Genomic DNA, 17,469 nt, shown 5'->3' with positions numbered 1-17,469 from the left:
ACATAAGTAGAGTGCGGAATTGAAACTTACATGAAGGAAATACTAGAAGCAAAATACAAAATGTAACAAGAGTAGTGACATGGGACACCAAGTTTTTCCCGAGGTATCGAAGAGTTAGCACTCTCCACTAATCCTCGTTGGAGCAACCACACAAGGATGTCGCTCCCCCTTGAGTCACCAAGACTCAAGTGCTCACTAGTGATTGCCACTTCTCCATCTCCGGATTGGTGGGCATTAAACCAAGTACACGAGCTTCCCGGGGCTCCCATAAGACCTTCAAGAGCTCACCGAGAACACCTCCAATCTCTACGACCGTCTAGGTGTTACCAACCACCAAAAGTAACAAGCTAACTGGTTCACTTGATCCCTATCAAGCCTAAATAGCAGCTAGATGCATACTCGCTACTCTTGAATCACTAATGGAGTCTTTAATATTCAATTAAGAACTTGCAAATCACCTCAAGTTCTCTCCTTTGCTTCTAGATGATACACACTGTGTATGAATGCTTTTGGGTTGCAAGAAAACCGAATGAAACCAAGTGAGGGGGTATATATAGGCTAGAGGTTCAAATTTAGCCGTTGCCCAACCATTCACTTTTTTCTGTAGACACCGGATGGTCCGGTGCACACGCCTCTATTAACACCGGACAATCCGGTGAGTTTACTTTTTTCACACGCTGGTCTGACAATTGTCAGTAGCCATTGCAAAATGCTCCGGTGTTTCTCCACATAGTATCACCAGACCATCCGGTGAGTTATAGTCTTCTGCACCGTAACACAAGTCACAAAATGGTTTGGTATGATATCCATCTCATCACCGAATCATTCGGTGCCTTATAATTCGTTTCCTCCGAAAATACCAAGCTTCTGTTATAAAGTCCGGTGATAACTCTTTTAAGTCACCGGACAATCCCGTCAGTTCAACTCAGATTTTCTCTAGAAAAAAATAGTTCTTCTCTTAAATAGTCCGGTGTATGCATCCTTCAGATCATCGTACAATCCGGTTCATGTAACTTCAAATTTCTCTAAAAAAATGACTCTTCTGTTAAATGCTCCGGTGCAAAATTCCTCCTATCACCGGACAATCCGGTGGGGTCATTTGAGATCTTCACAGAGAGGAAAAATAGTCCGGTGAGTTTAATTCTTCTCGCACCGGACAATCTGGTGAGAACAAACTTTTTGTAGCTCGTCCAATTCAATCGACTTTGAGTTCTAACTTCTTAACTTCTCACCCATGGGCTTGTTTGAGCTACTTAGTACTAGATTTTCACAAGTGTACTTCTCAACTTCTCACCCATGGGTTTCTTTGAGCTACTTAGTACTAGATTTTCACAAGTGTGCATTCAACTATGTCTAAACTCAATCTAGGTCAAGCTATAATACTTAGCCTCTCTTTATAGTATGATCAAAAGACAAAAGGAGACATATGCCTGCTCTAAGTGTCCTTCATCATCTTGTGACACTTAGAACTAGAAGATCCTTAATCTTGACATAAATGTCCTTTGATCGACCAATAGAATTCCCTGAGGGACCAAGAAAACCCATTCAATCATTATGAACTAAAAAATTTGATTCCCTTCAATACATATACATTAGTCACCGAAACACTTACCAATTACTTAGGGGCCAAGATGCTACAGGCCTAGCACAAGCTTTTCACAGAACTAGCCTTAATTTAAGCTCTGATCAATCTAAAACAAACACTTAACGGTGAAAAGAGATTATGTTCACATTTCAAGTTCATTCTTAGAAAAGATAAGCTTGCTCAACATATTTTATGCCATGTTTCAATAAGAGCCTAAGCTTGCACAAATTATTATACATCCACTACACTTAGCACAAATTTACAACTAGTACAAGAAAGTATAAATAACATATAAGTGAAGCTTGCTAATATGATTATCTTCCAAAAATACTATACAATACAAATGCAATAAAAGTAAGATAGAGTATGTACAAAGGTAACTCCCCCTCACACAATGTCATAGGGATGGCACACACCAAGCTCTCCGCTCAGAAAGGCAAACTTTGTTGCATCTAGAGGCTTGGTAAAGATGTTAACTAGCTAGTGTTGGGTATTTATATAGCTCAACTCAATGTCTTCATTCTTATTGTGGTCTCCCAGAAAGTGAAATCTCACATCTATATGTTTAGTTCTGAAGTATTAAACTGGGTTATTGGTTAAGCTTATAGCACTGGTGTTGTCACACAAAAGTGGCACATTCCTGAAATCTAACCCAAAATCCCTTAAGGTAGCAACCATCCACAAAATCTGTGTGCAACAGCTAGCAGCAGCTACTTATTCAGCTTCAGTAGTAGACTGCGTAATGCTAGACTGCTTACGAGAAGACCAACACATAAGAGAAGTACCCAAGAAATAACAAGTACTAGAGGTACTCTTCCTGTTAATTCTACAACCTACAAAATCAGCATCCGAAAAGCCACGAAGAGAAAGCGAAGAGGATACAGAAAACCAAAGGCCATACATGAGTGTGCTTGAGATACCTTACAATGCATTTCACTTCTTGGCGGTGAGACATACTCGGTGAAGCCTGGAAATGAGCACACAAGTAGACGGCGAAGTGGATGACGGGTCTTTCGCTGTCAGGTATAGGAGGGAGCCGATCATGCTCCTGTACTCCCACTGGTCCACCTTATCGTCATCCTCATCCGGATCAAACACGGTCGAGATAGCCATCGGTGTCACCAATGGCTTTGCATCGCTCATGTCGAACTTCTTCAGCAAATCCTTGGTGTACTTCGTTTGGTGGATGAATGTACCTTGCTTGCATTGCTTGATTTGCAATCTGAGGAATAAGTTGAGCTCGCCCATCATTAACATCTTGAACTCCCTGCTCATAGTTTCTGCAAACTTGGCCACAAGTGCACCAGAAGAGCCACAAAAAATGATATCAATCACGTAAATATGAACAAGTAAGAAATCATTGCCATGCTTGAGCGTGAACAAAGTTTTATCAGCTAACCCCATCACATACCCATGCCCTAGCAAAAAAGATCTAAGCCTATCACACTAAGCCCTAAGTGCCTGCTTAAGCCCATACAAAGCTTTCTGAAACTTGTATACTCTGAGAGTATTTGGGATGCTCAAAGCCTAGGGGTTGCTTAACATAGACCTCTTCCTCTATGAAACTATTTAGGAAAGCACTCTTAACATCTATTTAATACAACTTAAAACCTCGTAAATGCAAGGAGGATCCTAATATCTTCTAGCCTAGCTACCGGTGCAAAGGTCTCTCCAAAGTCTATCCTCTCTACCTGAGTGAAACCCTGATCTACTAGTCTAGCCTTGTTTCTTACTACAGACCTATCCTCCCCATATTTGTTTTTGAAAACCCATTTGGTGCCTATGGTATGAACATTTTGGGGTGGCTCTACTAGGATCCAAACTTGGTTTCTCTCAAAATTTTCAAGCTCTTCATATATGATATTGACCCAACTCGAATAAGATAAAACATGTCCAACATCATAAGCCTCAAAAGAAGCAACAAATGCAGAATCAGTGAAATGAGCATGAGAAACATATTTGGACCTTGTTACCCTCTCACCAAGGTCATCGATCATCAGCTGTGGGGAATGTCACCGCTGAATGTGTTGAGGGGATTCACGCTGCGAGTGACCTCCCACTGCTAGTGCAGGCTCGAAAGCAGCTGAAGTAGAAGTAGAGGCTGCATGACCCTTTGCCGGTGTCAAGGAGGCAGGAACTAGCTCGGGAGCAAGTGTAGTAGTAGGCAGGAACTAGCATTTTTTAGACAGTGACCTTCTAGCCTCCTTTCTTGCTCTTCACTTATGGTTCATCCTCCTTTGAGCTCTCCTCATTGCTTGAAGAGGTGTCGATATCGCTGAGAGCTGCTATGAATACCCTAGAAGCCGCCTTGGTTGCCTTCTTGGCCATCTTGTCGCAGTTCTTCTTGAAGGACCTTTTGTTCTTCTTCTTGTGTTTGTCGTAGTTGTGGTCATGGTCTTTCTTCTTCTTGAGCTTGGGGTGGGTGGTGTCACCACACTCAAAGCAGGCACGGGAACTACCTCTTCTCCGGTCTCGGTGGTTATTGTAGAAGCAGGTGAATTTCTTCATGATCAATGCAAGATCCTCATCATCAAGCATATCCACCTGCTCCTCTATGATAAAGATCAAAGAAGACAAAGCAAATCCACCAGATAAAGTGTTAGTACAAGAGACACCAACTCCAGACTGGTTGCCACCGCTAGATCTGGAAACCAAAGCCATGTTCTGAGACAGGTTTTAGAGACCAATCCGAGCCGTCTTGGCTATCTCGGTGGCTTGAGCTTGTTGAAGAGTTCATCAGAAGTTAACGTGTCATAACTTGAAGATTCTTCAATGCTCGAGATCTTTACTTTTCATATGCTATAATCCAGAGTATAGAGAAGGTTGATCGTTCTCTCGTGGTCAGAATAGGGAAAAACACCAGTTGATTTAAGATTGTTAACAATTTCATCAAAGTGAGCAAACATGGCAACCAAAGACTCTTCAGGGTCTTGCACAAATATTTGATATTCTTGGTTGTATGTACTTTGGCGTCTGACCTTAATCTGATTAGTACCTTCATGAAATACACTTAGAGTAGTCCAGATCTCCTGGGCAGTACGGAGGTGCTGAACCCTGTCAAACTCATTTCGACTCAGACTTATGAACAAAATATTTTTGCTCTTGTTGTTGGCTTCATACTGTTCGATTTAAACCTGAGTCGTGCGAGCAGCAAGGATCTCGTAGTTGGAATTAACTACCTCCTAAATTGCACTTCTTTGGCTTAAGAGATAAGCCTTCATGCGCACCTTCCAGTACGAAAAATCATGGCCATCAAACAACGAAATCTTTTCACTTCTCTCCATATCGCATACGGATCACAAAGCCGGTTAAGGTCAACAAGTGATCAAACTGGCTTTGGTACCAATTATAGAAACAAGATTGGTGACTAGAGGGGGGTGAATAGGCGCCTCAACAAATTTCTTGCGAAATCGATAGCCTTCTCCTATTTTGATCACCTAACGCACCTTAAAACTCAAGCAGAAGCAAAAATAGAGAGAAGTTTTAACAAGAGAAAATTGAGGCAACACGACTCCACGGATGGTATATGAACCATAGGTTCCATTTAAGATCATCCATGTGTCTTAGCACTCAAAAGATCACAACTTACAAAGAAACAAGAAAATATGAACACCGAGCAACGAAACTCTCTAAGTTGATTGTCTAAAGGCAATATAATTTAAGACCTCATCACATAAGCGTGTCTATGCGAATTTTATGCTTCTAGCAACAAAAAGAATGTCCTCACCTATTACATAGGCTAAGTGCTCATTCTTCTCTTCTTAAAAATCCTAGCTCTAAGCTCTCAATGGCACAAGGGGGCTCAAGTGGCTGGTTCTAACTCTCTCATAGCTCTACCCCTATATTTATAGGTTTAGAAAATTTAACCCCTAAGTTTCCTAGCTTTTTTTCAAAATATCACTCTCTTATAATATACTCCTACATACCACCAAAGATATTTTTGTCCATTTTCTTCTTCATTTATCGGACGGCCGCGACGCCTTCACGACTTAGCTTTACCTCGAAACAAGCTTCGTGATGGTACCGTATACTCCTCTAGTCCTCCAACGGTTTTGAAGCCAAACCGCAAAACTGCCTGCACGCTTCTCAAAGTGTGATTCGTTGCCTTGTTTACACCTTAAGTAAGCATTTCGATATCGACACGTATACCCCGTCATGCGATCTTGACCACTGGCAAGCCTAGAATCACTCTTGACTCCACCTGGCCTCTTTGATCGTCCGGTGTCAAGCACTCTGCTTGGTTCCGATCATCCCACTGTCGACTGCTAAGTTGAATACATCACCTGCACACCTTGAGACAAGCAAATGCATATCTCCAACTCAAATTCTAGTTAGTACATAATCAATATGCTCAAATGAAATCCCAAATCAATTCAAATTATATCAAAGCTAATGCAAAACTGAAGATCATCAAGTCGAATAAATATTAATATTAATCACTCATCATAAGTAAATTCAGATATATTTTAACTTAGTTTTTTAATGGCCACAGCTGCTTAGACACTGTGAAACTGCAGGCTAGAGACCCCAAATGGAAGATCTGATCTAGATGATTGTGAAATGTATGGTGCAGAAACACTAGCCCAATCGACATGCAAGTTCATACATATCGTCGAGTTAGGTCTCAGTTTAATTACCCCAGAAGATTCGTAAATGGCGCCAAGTGACAGTGATTAGACAGAAGATCATGCGAGTTCTTTGTTTAGTGCTTCGCATGATTGGAACGGCTGAAATTTGAGGGATCGCCGTGTTCTTTTAATCCGTAGCAATTAATATCTGGTGCATGCGCTTTCTGCTTTCTGATGTCACTGGAATTCAAATAAGTAGGTTGTCTAGTGACTAATGTGCACTTACCACTGATGCCACCTTAAGCCAATCAAAACTCTCTGGGAAGGAAATTTCAGGTATCTGTTTGGCTCTTTCGGTCACCATAAACCTATAATTGCCTCATGTTATTTTCGTCTAAGCCGACTAACCGAGCTAGGCTTAAATACCAGCAGTTTTCAGATTTTTGTGTGGTCTTGTTTAGCTCAAGGGTCAGAACCCATAGATCACGGGTTCAGATCACAGATTATTTATTTATTGTGAGAATCAAATTAATCACAGGAATTAACCACAGTACATGACCAAGCTACTCCCAGTGCACAGTGTCTATTCTTATTTATTAGAGGTAAGATAATGCATAAATTAGTGTGTAGAAACAACACCCCAATATACATCTATTATCTATATGCGATGTCTATGTAAATTGTCATGACCAATTGCTAAATAGGATAACACACTTTAAGGACATTAGGTTCCCACCAATACATCTTTAGTTGTTTCTAGCTCTTAGAATTATGCCTAACTTGTTTCTTCTAGAAGAAACTATCTCATTCTATGTAGCTTGGTATATCGGCCTTAAGCAGTGGTAAGTTGGAATCAAAATCTTGTCATTAGCTAGAGAGTCAAGGTGACACACTTGCACGTTGACCTATGCAACAGTTGGCTTAAAAAACGATTCTGTTTGACGCATAAGGACTAAAAGCAAGCGGGTAAGAATGCAAGATAATGGAACCTCAGATGCGTGTTTACGTCGGTATTATCTATGTGTACTGAAACCGTAACAAATGTCTAACTTGGTTACCACATCAAAGTTGTGCATGGCTAGTGACAAATCAAGAATTCAGGACCTGAAAAATCATCGTCCTTAGCAAGCAGTAGTTAGCACTAAGCACCGTGAAAGCCCTCGCAAGTGTGCACCACAGTTCAGCTACTGCAAGTGTACTGGAAGGGCAAGCTGTAGGGCAGCCGACGAGCACCAGTAGCCATGGAGCCACTGGGTAGAAGCGGAACAGGAGCACTTGGCGACGTCGGCGTCCACGAGGGACGAGACGCGAGGGCGGCCCGAGCCAGTAGGAACCCGGGGGGAAAATCCGGCACGTCTCCGGTGTGAAGACCGCAAGGAGAAGAGGCGACCCAAATTGGCACGAGGGTCTTGCGCGACTCCTCCACCCGGGCGCCGTTGACCCGTTCGCAACCCGCGGCCACGCGCGGGGGCTTGACCGGACGAGGGCCTGCACGCCACCGCCGCGTCGTGCTCGCCAGCCTTTCATCACGGCGGCGGCGGCGCGGATCTTCTGCTCCCAAGACATCCCCCGTACCCAGCCACCACCGGTACGTACGCGCACCGAGCTCCCCTCCCCCTTTTCCCGTGCCGCTGCTTCCTTAACCGGATCAGCGACGCGCCGCTGGTGTTTTACCGATTCGGCAATCGGCGTGGTGCGCTGCGCTAGCCTAGCTTCAGGGAGCAGGGAAAATATCGGCGCAGCCTGCTCAGAAATCAAAATCACCCATGGAAACTGACAGTTGCGAGTGGAGCTCAGCTCAGGTCGGCCCAGGCACGACAATCGCGCGGGGGCGCTTTTCCAGGCGCCGCTGCCTTCACGTTTTTCTTTTCTCAGAAAAAAGAAGGGGAAACACGGTGTGAAAATAGGCCTCGGACGCAGAAAAATGTGGTTGCCCCTGGCCCCCTGAAAGAGATACCGAAGCAAAAATGCCCTGCGCCCCGGCCCCGCCTCTTTTCACTTCTGCTCTTTTCCTATCTACTACTAGATCCGATGCAGAGCAGTGCTCCGCTCCCCAGTTGCATGCAAGCGTTAGCAGTATTACACTTACGTAAAAAAAAGTTACAATTGACGTGGCATCGACAGGTTGGTTCAGCAGCACGTCGGGGATAGCTTGATTCCCGAAGCACGGGCTATTTATTCACGGACATGTCGGCTTTTTATGATTTATTATTTGTAAATTCTTTTAAATAGACATAGTATTACCTGTTGTTGTAGTAGCAGTAACACGCTCGTCGATCATACGTGTGCCATTCCGTTAGTGCTGCATTTTAAAAACATATCTGCTCGGCATCTCGGTATCCACTTCAAACTCGTCGCCTTTTGCTTGCTCTGTTTTGCCACTCTACTCTCACTCTGCGAGCTTCTCTCTGATCCAGATCATGCGAGCCTGACGAGTTGCGAAAACAACACGTGTAACGCCGCGGGCTTGCAGTGCAGATCAAATCGATCCGGGAACATAACACAAATCGATCAGTCGCGGTCGCCATCGGTAAAATCATGATGATAACCAACCACTGCAACATAAACAGAAAGAAAAGAATCGCCACTGGGAGGCGCATGGGGATCACAATTAGCGGCGAGAAGGTGGGAGCGTACGTATGCTGGACCCTAGAGTAGTACTTGTAGACGACTTGATTGACGCCGGAGTTCGCTTTTATTACCGCTTCTAGAAGTACAATCCAATCAGCTAAGCTTCAGTTCATATATATATGTATGTATTTACTCAAAAAGAATGAGTAAAATTAGACGGACCACGCACAACACTTAACACTAGCATACACTACAACGCCTACGTTTTTTTTTTAACTTGTTATATACCCTAGCAAATTCAAACGAGAAAATAAAACTAAGAAACGGGAGAACTGGAGTAGAATAGTCCCGGAGGAGTCCAAAAACTTCATCATGTGCCGCCGAATAAATAGTGTCTTGTTTCTTCTTCTAATCCTCCAAATAATCTATCTCCTTCTTCTAATCCGTTTCTTAGCTCTGCTCTGCAGTGCGTCCTCGGTGGTTCCATCCGCGGGTGTCCGGTCCACCGCCGACGCGCTGGATTTCCATGCCGTCGTATTGACTTCAATTCACACGCCCTGCGTCTGCGTGTACCACAAGTTGTCGTCCATGCTCCAGATGCTCTCAACGTCGAAGCTGCCGATCTCGAAGTCCGCGACCCCAAGCTCCGGGATCTCGGACGTCCACGTCTCTCCGAGCAGGCACGGTTGTTGCTGCGGCAGCTGGGTGGTGATCATGTCCATGTCGCGCATGGCGGCGGCGCTGGAGGCGTCGCAGGCGGTGAACCACTCTGCGCCACCGACCGGCGCAGGCCAAGGTTGTGCCCCCGCGCCAGAATCCGTGGACGGGGAGGACGATCCGGCCGTCGTGCTCGACAGCTCAGGGATGGCGGGGTTGTCCAGTAGCTGCCCGCCAGCGGCTGGGCAGTACTCGGCGGGCCAGCAGGCTTCAGTGGGCAGCTCCGGCGACGCGTAGAGGCCGTCGTCGCCGCCGTTCGGCCACGACGACGACAGGGGCGTGTCCGCGGCGCCGCGTTGCGTCGCCCCGGCGTTGGCGGCGGCGGCCTGGATGCGCTCGACGAGGCGGGGCATCCAGAGGTAGCGCATGACGTCCTTGAACTGCTGGCTGTTGACGTCGCACTTGAGCTGCTTGGCGTGCTTCTGCACGCGCGTGCGCCAGTAGTTCTTGATCTCGTTGTCCGTGCGGCCGGGGAGGTGCTGCGCGATCTTGGACCAGCGGTTGCCCCACCGCGAGTGCAGCTCGAGGATGAGCAGCTGCTCCTGCGGCGTGATGTTTCCGCGCCGGAGGTCCGGGCGGAGGTAGTTGAGCCACCGGAGGCGGCAGCTCTTACCGGTGCGCTTCAGCCCTGCATGACAGGAACACGCAAGATCAATCCACAAGCCACATCACACCATTGCTGCTAATACATATACATATCACCAGCTAGCAGAAAGTTGTAATTAGCTATGCAGATGAGAGTACTGTGTGATGGACTGATGATAGGATGAGTGATGTAATGAAAGGGAGTAAGGAAATATCCGGGAATGATGCTAAGCACTAAAAATTCTCTCTTTCTCACTCACTGTACCATCTGGATAGCTGGATGGCTCCTAGGCTCCTAGCTAGCTATCTGTTTCCACGATAGCTCAGGCTTGTACGGCGCACGGAGAGAAAACGATGCAAGCATCTGGTGATCAGTGGGTACGGTGATGTGCTTGAACTCACGAATTGTGCTGATCCGTGAGGGACTAATGATGCAATTTTGATATGTAGTTGCCTAAATGATCCTATCCTACCTGCTGATCGGGCGAGCGAGTTCCAGCGGCCCTCGCCATGGGTGGCGACGTAGTTGACCAGAAGGAGGTCCTCCTCCACCGTCCACGGCCCGCGCCGCAGCTCTCCGGCCATCACCTCCTCCTCGCTGCTCGCGTCTCTCTCGTGCGCCATGTCCATCAATTCAAACCTGCTTCTCTCCAAAAACCACTCCCCAGCCTCGATCCGATGGACCGAGCAGGATCGTCTAAGAAGCAGCTAGCTAGCCGGGTCGGTGTGTGGTAGTACCGATCGAAGAGATGGCAGCAGGCAGCTGGGACGAGAAGAGAATTAGAGAAGGCAAGAGCTCCAAGGAAGAAGAGTGTGATGAAAATGGCGGGAGAGGCGGGGGCGGGCTTATATAGACGGACAGCCAGGAGGGGAGGTAGGCTTGTGGACTTGGAAAGAAAGGAGCATGTGGGGGAGCACGCCGCAACCGGGGAGATTAGTTTACGCCTTTTGATTTATTTCCCTTTTAAAGCCAAAAGTTTAGGGGGCGCTGGGGTTAAGCAGGGGTGATTAAGATTTTCCCTATTGGATTATTACTGGATTAACGGCACAGCTGCTGCTAATTAATCAGCGTACACGGATTGGGGGACGGGGAGTTTGACCGGTTGAGTCCATCGCGCCTAGCACACTCGCACCGCACAGCAGAGCTCGATTGCCACGCGCTCGCCGCTCGCGATGTGGACCTCGCTTCACAAAAGCAGAGCTCTTCATTCGAGTGTAGAAAATACGATCCAGCTGGGTTTTTTTTTTTGAAACGACAATAAAAGATCTGTCGATTTTATTAAGAAAGAAAGAGAAGTTAAGATGACAAAAATTAATTTGGCGGAAGGCAAGACACCCAACAACGAATACGATCCAGCTAGTGTGGATGCATGTAAAGGGCAGCTCTCCAGTGCCCGTCAGGTTAAGTTTTGAGGCTGTCTTCAGTTGTGGTTGTGCTCAAATGGAGCACAAGAAAACCAAGCCAAATTATATTTAGCGGAAAAAATATTGGTGCAACTCGGATGGCGAGGAGCATATATTTGCCCATAGGGAACCTTTGTGTTTCCCTACAAATTTTATATATATATATAACTTTGTGGTAGTTTTATCATTTTTCCGAGATACATAGACAACATTATCTACCGTAGTATTACATTTGAACTACACAGCTGTAATTGCGTACAGGTTTTATACCTAGCTCTCTCTTGTCCTGGTGTGCTGGGTCTATCCTTATTGGAGGCTCCTCGAGGAGCTACACGGTGGATCAATTAGTTCATTTACTTAGTGTTTGGTTACAAAGTGAGGTAGGATAAAATAATTTTATTTATATATTTAAGGATGGAATAATTTTATTTATATATATAGATATTTGTTTGGTATATAGGATGAAACAAGTCTATTTTAGTATCTCGGACCCATTGTCAGTGTCACGTTTGAAGTGTAACTGCCGTGTTTTTCTAATTTTTTTAACAGCTCCGTCCCGAATAGTTGAAAATTATCTGATTCCGAACCATTTCATTCCGCTGCTCTCCATCTAAATAACTCAAAAACAAAATAGATCCATTTCATCACAATCCTATCTCACAAACTAAATACTACCTTAAACACTTCAGTTGTGTGGACAAACAAAAAAAGTTGACATACCACCAAACGGCATGATTATACCCTAATAGCTTATGTAGGCTGCGCTGGAGAGAAAAACTTGCCTTCACCAGCTTTTCGTAGAATCTGGTTTCTGCTCAAGTACAAATTATTCCAAAGAAGACGTTAGGGCTTAAGCTAATGAGAAAATGTGGACATCCCTAACAAACCCAGCACATCCCCCCCCCCCCCCCCGGAAAATGTTGTGCACATGTTCATTTCAAAGCCAACACACACAATTTCTGAAAAAGCATACACCAGATCAGATAGCTGTTTCCTTGATCATCTGGCCGGACAACGATTTGTAGCTCCCCTATCTGCATCACTGCATGCCAATGTCCACGCACGCTGCCCAATCTGCCCACCAGGCGGCAGAATTCGAGTCTGCTGTGCCGTGTGAATCTACCCCTGCAGCTATACTTGATAGGCACTGGTGTAGTTGAAGTGGTGTTACTCCAAGCATACGGCATGGTTGTCTACGAACAGCAGCACGTACGCCGCCCAAGCGTTTTGCTCATGGTGCGACGAAACCGAGCAAAATTTGACCTTTTTGCTCGCATTCTAGCACCGACAGATCCCCGGTCACCGCGGGAGCTCACCAGCGTACGTGCAAGCTAGCCCAAGCCCTGCACAGCAAAATTGACAGACCGATGGAGCTACCAATTTTGTCACGGTACAAAAGTCGGACACGAATAGTGCTAGCTGACTGGATCCTGTATATTGAGCCAGTATGAGGCCCGTTATTGTAGGTATGACTTAGATATTGTACGGTGTGTTGAGCTGTGTTTGGACCGACGTCGCGGCACGTCATGCTAGTATGGCCCAGCTTGACTATTTCTCGTTGTCGTGTCTCTGCGCAGCCCCGCCGTCACGTTCCTACGCCTGGCACAGCTAAAGTGCCGTGGGCATGCTCAGGCCAACATGGCATGGCATTGTGCTTCACGGGTCGTGCCGTGGCTCTCTCCTCCAGCATATGAGTCGGTATGGTACGACCCAATTTGTTAGCCGGATCAACCGAGTCATGTCTAAATGGGTCTAGGCACAGGTCGGGATGTGTCGTGCCGGATGGTCCATTTGGTTAGGTCTGGACGAGAACACTCTTTACCCCTTTTTTTTTTAGAAAAAGATCACTATTTGCTCAATTTTCAAACAGAAGAAAGCCAAATGCTCTCGCAGTCTCCTAGTGCACAAGTGTGGTATTATTAATCGGGCGGAGTCGACCCTAATTATTATTTGATGGATTTTTGCTCGAGTCAACTCCGAGTTAGTGAGTTGAAACAGCGCTGGCAAAAGTCCTGTGCTGCATGCGCTGTGTGAAATAATTTAAAACCGCCAAGTTGAAGCTTGTATAAGCAGGGGAAAAAATTGGTTGCAGAGAGGGCGGTGTGGTCGGATTCCACGCCGGGAGTTGAAAATCTTGGCCACTTCGGCTGGATTCTTATGCGTCGGTTTTTCAACACATGCTGGGCTGGGTATTCATTTAATTTCTTCCCACATATGATATCTATCCAGCTCCATTAGTATTACTACTAGTCCACAGGGTTTACTTGCCTACCTGCTTACGAACTCGATTATATTCTAATTTAGCCTAGTTGACAGGCTGCTGCAGTATTGAATTGTTGATCCGAATTTGGATCTGTCCAGTTTGGTTAAGTATAGCGGCAGTATTGTATTGTTGGTCTGGATTTGGATTTGTATCTGTCTTGCGCTTAATTGGAATTGGATTTAAACAAACCAGATGCGGTCAGACGGAGTCCACGGTTTGATTCGTCGTGGCCAGCTTGGCCGGGTTTTTGTTTTGCGGAGCTGTGCTTGTTGGCTAGTGTCGTGCAAGTAATAAAGGTCGTAGTGTTAACTGAGTTGGAGTGGCATGCTCGTTGACCCCCAACCGCGGCTGAGGCACAGCCACTTGCATGCAGCGGCTTCTATTTTATACGAGAATTGTATGTCGATCGCTGTCTTCATCGCTTCATGCGAACCCAAGTGGAGAGGCATACAATAGTTCGTGTCCATTGACCAGTACACCGAAAGCTCCTCATTTTGCAGTTTATTCTTGTATGGCTATTCTCTATATGTATAGTGTTTCTGCAAATGTTTCAATACACGCTACTACTATACGCTGTTGCAGGAGCAATTTATTTATTTTTATCTCGCAAATGAGATTGAAATTCTTCTTAAAATTTTACAAGGATATAGATCAGACTCTCGACTATACCTACATTTTTTTTAGAGAATTTCTGAAAAGGAATTGGAACAAAGTGCACCGTTTTTAATATGCTCCCGCCAGCATGAGCCCTACATTTGCGACAGAATAATCAAGTCTAAACACGTAATGCTTGCTTGCATTTTTAACAATAAAATCCCTGACCATACAAAACACATAATGCAATACTGAGCAACTAAGTCGAGTACATTTAATCGCAACGCCATATTTTGAAGAAAAAGTAGGTAAAAATGACGCACCGAAAAGTTGAAAAGTAGATGGCATATACTAGTTCATTTTGTCTGTCAGCAGCTGAAACATCCTGACACTGCTGAGCTCCCAATGGTTCCGGAACACTGGAACGCCCGCGTGCCAACCTCGGCAAACGATCAACCGGTCCCAGGTCCCAAGAGCAAGCTGGCGCGGCGCGCGCGTACCCACGTAGGAACGCTCCGTCAGCCATGAACTTGGAACCTGACGACAACATGAGTACCACGACGACGGAATCCGCCTGTCCGGCCCGGCCGCTCGCGACAAATGTGGTGCGGCGTACGTTGGGCTCTTCTTCGGCTCCTGTATGGTTATTGTTAGGATTGTTGGAGTTCATCTATATAATAATTTTTAATAAATTTTATAGGTATATATTATTGGGATGAGGTCTATGACGAGATCCATCAATTATTGATATAGTATTGCTAAGGAAGATACATGTTAGATTTTTTCTCTATATATGTAAGGAACTCATCTCATTGGATGTATAGTATAATATAGACTGTTAATTAAGAGTAGTCTAAAATTAGAAACACTCTCATCACGTGAGTCTATATAAGAGTTAGAGTTTTTACATCTTTCTCTTTCTATTGCACTACCGCTATATCTACTTCATCCTAATATCGATGTGCACCGGCTACCGGAAGAGCAGGTCTTCAAAACCGTCGTTCTTAAGATCTTGCACCGGAAGAGCATGAATAATGTTGTTGTGAAGCGCTCAATGGGACTGCTCAAGTTCTTTAACACGGCTCGTCTTCCTGGTCGCTTGGGCGCCGTCCGCTGTCATCGTCAACAAATTTGGCGCGTCATCAGCAGGATCGATCGTGCTGGCAACACAGTGCAACCAACATCTTCAGCAATCTCCACAGCGTAGGACCAATATGTAAAAATCATGTTACTCGTACTTTATTTCCTACGGTTTCTAATTTCGAGTATAGTAGATCTAGACATTTGTAGTGCTTTTATATACATATCTAGGTTCTGCTCTAATAATATGAACATATTAGTTTGTCAATTTACGCTCATGAATTATTTATAATTTAAATTAAACCTAAAAGTGTTTTATATTCTAACAATCTAAAAACCTTATTGTAGGCACTTAGGTTTATCAATGGTTGAATTTGTCGCTGCACTGAGACTAGACAAGTTTTCTGGTGTACACTTTAAGAGATGGCAAGTTAAGATCACTTTATGGCTGATGGCTATAAATGTCTATTAGGTGTCTAATGGCAAGCCGGAAGGAATTCTTACTGCTGAGCAGAGAAAGACGCTCACGGATGCCAATACACTTTTTGTAGGATGAAGTTTTAGCGTTCTTAGTGACCGTCTTTGTGATGTGTACATGCACGTACAAAGCAAGAAGGAGCTATGGGATACACTGAATGCTAAATTTGGTGCATCAGATGTAGAAAGTGAACTATATATTATAGACCAGTATCATGACTACAAGCTGATTGAAAATCGATCTGTAGTCGAGCAGGCTCATGAGGTTCAGTGCATCGTCAAGGAACTCGAACTCCTCAAGATCAATGTATCCGACAAGTTTATGGCTGGAGGTATCGTTGCCAAGTTACCTCCTTCGTAGAGAAACTTTATCACTGCTCTAAAGTACAAGAGATAAGAGATTACTATTGAGAGTTTGATCATATCTCTTGATGTTGAGGAGAAAGCTCAAACTAAGGATGTGAGTCTAAAAAAGAGGCGTGGGACAGACTGTCACCAATATGGTACAAAAGCCCTTCTACGACAAGAACAAAGTGAAAGATAAGAAGCCAAACAAAACTAACACCTTCAGGAAGAAGAATATGAACACAACAAAACTGCCTTTCTTTGTGTGCGGTGAGATTGAGTATTTCGCTAAGGATTGTCCAGACCGTAAGAGAAGAAAGGCTCCATAAAAGCAGAACTCGAAGACTGCTAATGTGGTAACCATTAGCGGAGCTAGAAACAGAGCTGCAGGGTATGAAAATTTACCTTCAGTGTTTTCAGTATTTCAGTCTACTACTTGGTGGATTGATACAGAGGCCAATATTATTATGTGTGCTGATATCTCAATATTCTCTTCTTATCAGGTCACCTATGATTCTTCTGCCCTAATGAGGAATGGATCACATGCTTTTATTTGTGGTGTTGGCACAGTAAATCTAAAGTTTGCATCGGAAAAGATCGTGCAACTGAGAAACGTGCAACATGTCCCCACAATAAATAAGAATCTAGTCAGCAACTCCCTTCTCTGTACAGATGGGTTTAAGGTGGTGTTTGAGTCAAATAAAGTAGTAGTATTAAAGTATGGACAATTTATTGGTAAAGGCTATGAGTGCGGAGGCTTGTTTTGTTTTTCTCCTTCTGATTTCAGTAATAAATCTATGAACCATATTTGTAGCAATGTTAATGATGATGCTAGTGTTTGGCATTCGCTGTTATGCCCTTTGAATTTTGGTTCTATGACTTAACTTTCTAGCATGAGTTTAATTCCAAATTTTTCTATGGTCAAGGGTTCTAAGTGCTATAGTTGTGTGCAATCAAAATAATCTCGTAAGCCCTACAAGGCAACTAAGGAGAGAAATTTGGCACATCTAGAACTCATACATTCAGATCTGTGTGAAATGAATGGTGTGTTGACGAAGGGTGGAAAAAAATATTTTATGACTTTGATTGATGATGCGACTAGATACTGCTATGTTTATTTGTTGAAAACGAAAGATGAGGCTCTAGATCACTTTAAAATATACAAGGCAAAAGTTGAGAATCAATTAGAGAGAAAGATCAAAAGAATTAGGTCGGATCGTGGTGAAGAATATTTCTCTAGTGATTTTGACTTATTCTGTGAGAAACATGGGATTATTCAT

General features: G+C 44.5%; 1 protein-coding gene across 1 annotated transcript; it reads right to left on the bottom strand.

Moving 5' to 3' along the window:
• Positions 1-8,876: 8,876 nt before the first annotated feature.
• On the bottom strand, positions 8,877-10,863 carry LOC133916224 (transcription factor MYB2-like). Its single transcript, XM_062359807.1, has 2 exons — positions 10,500-10,863; positions 8,877-10,069 (listed from the first exon to the last, which is right to left on the bottom strand). Exons 1-2 carry the CDS (start codon positions 10,654-10,656, stop codon positions 9,273-9,275), a joined length of 954 nt encoding a protein of 317 aa, XP_062215791.1. The 5' UTR covers positions 10,657-10,863; the 3' UTR covers positions 8,877-9,272.
• Between the last annotated feature and the right edge of the window lie 6,606 nt (positions 10,864-17,469).

Source organism: Phragmites australis, chromosome 4, assembly GCF_958298935.1.
Source record: "Phragmites australis chromosome 4, lpPhrAust1.1, whole genome shotgun sequence".
NCBI classification, from domain to species: Eukaryota; Viridiplantae; Streptophyta; class Magnoliopsida; order Poales; family Poaceae; genus Phragmites; species Phragmites australis.
Note: the sequence above shows the minus strand (reverse complement) of the source record. Positions and strands in the feature narration are given on the sequence as shown.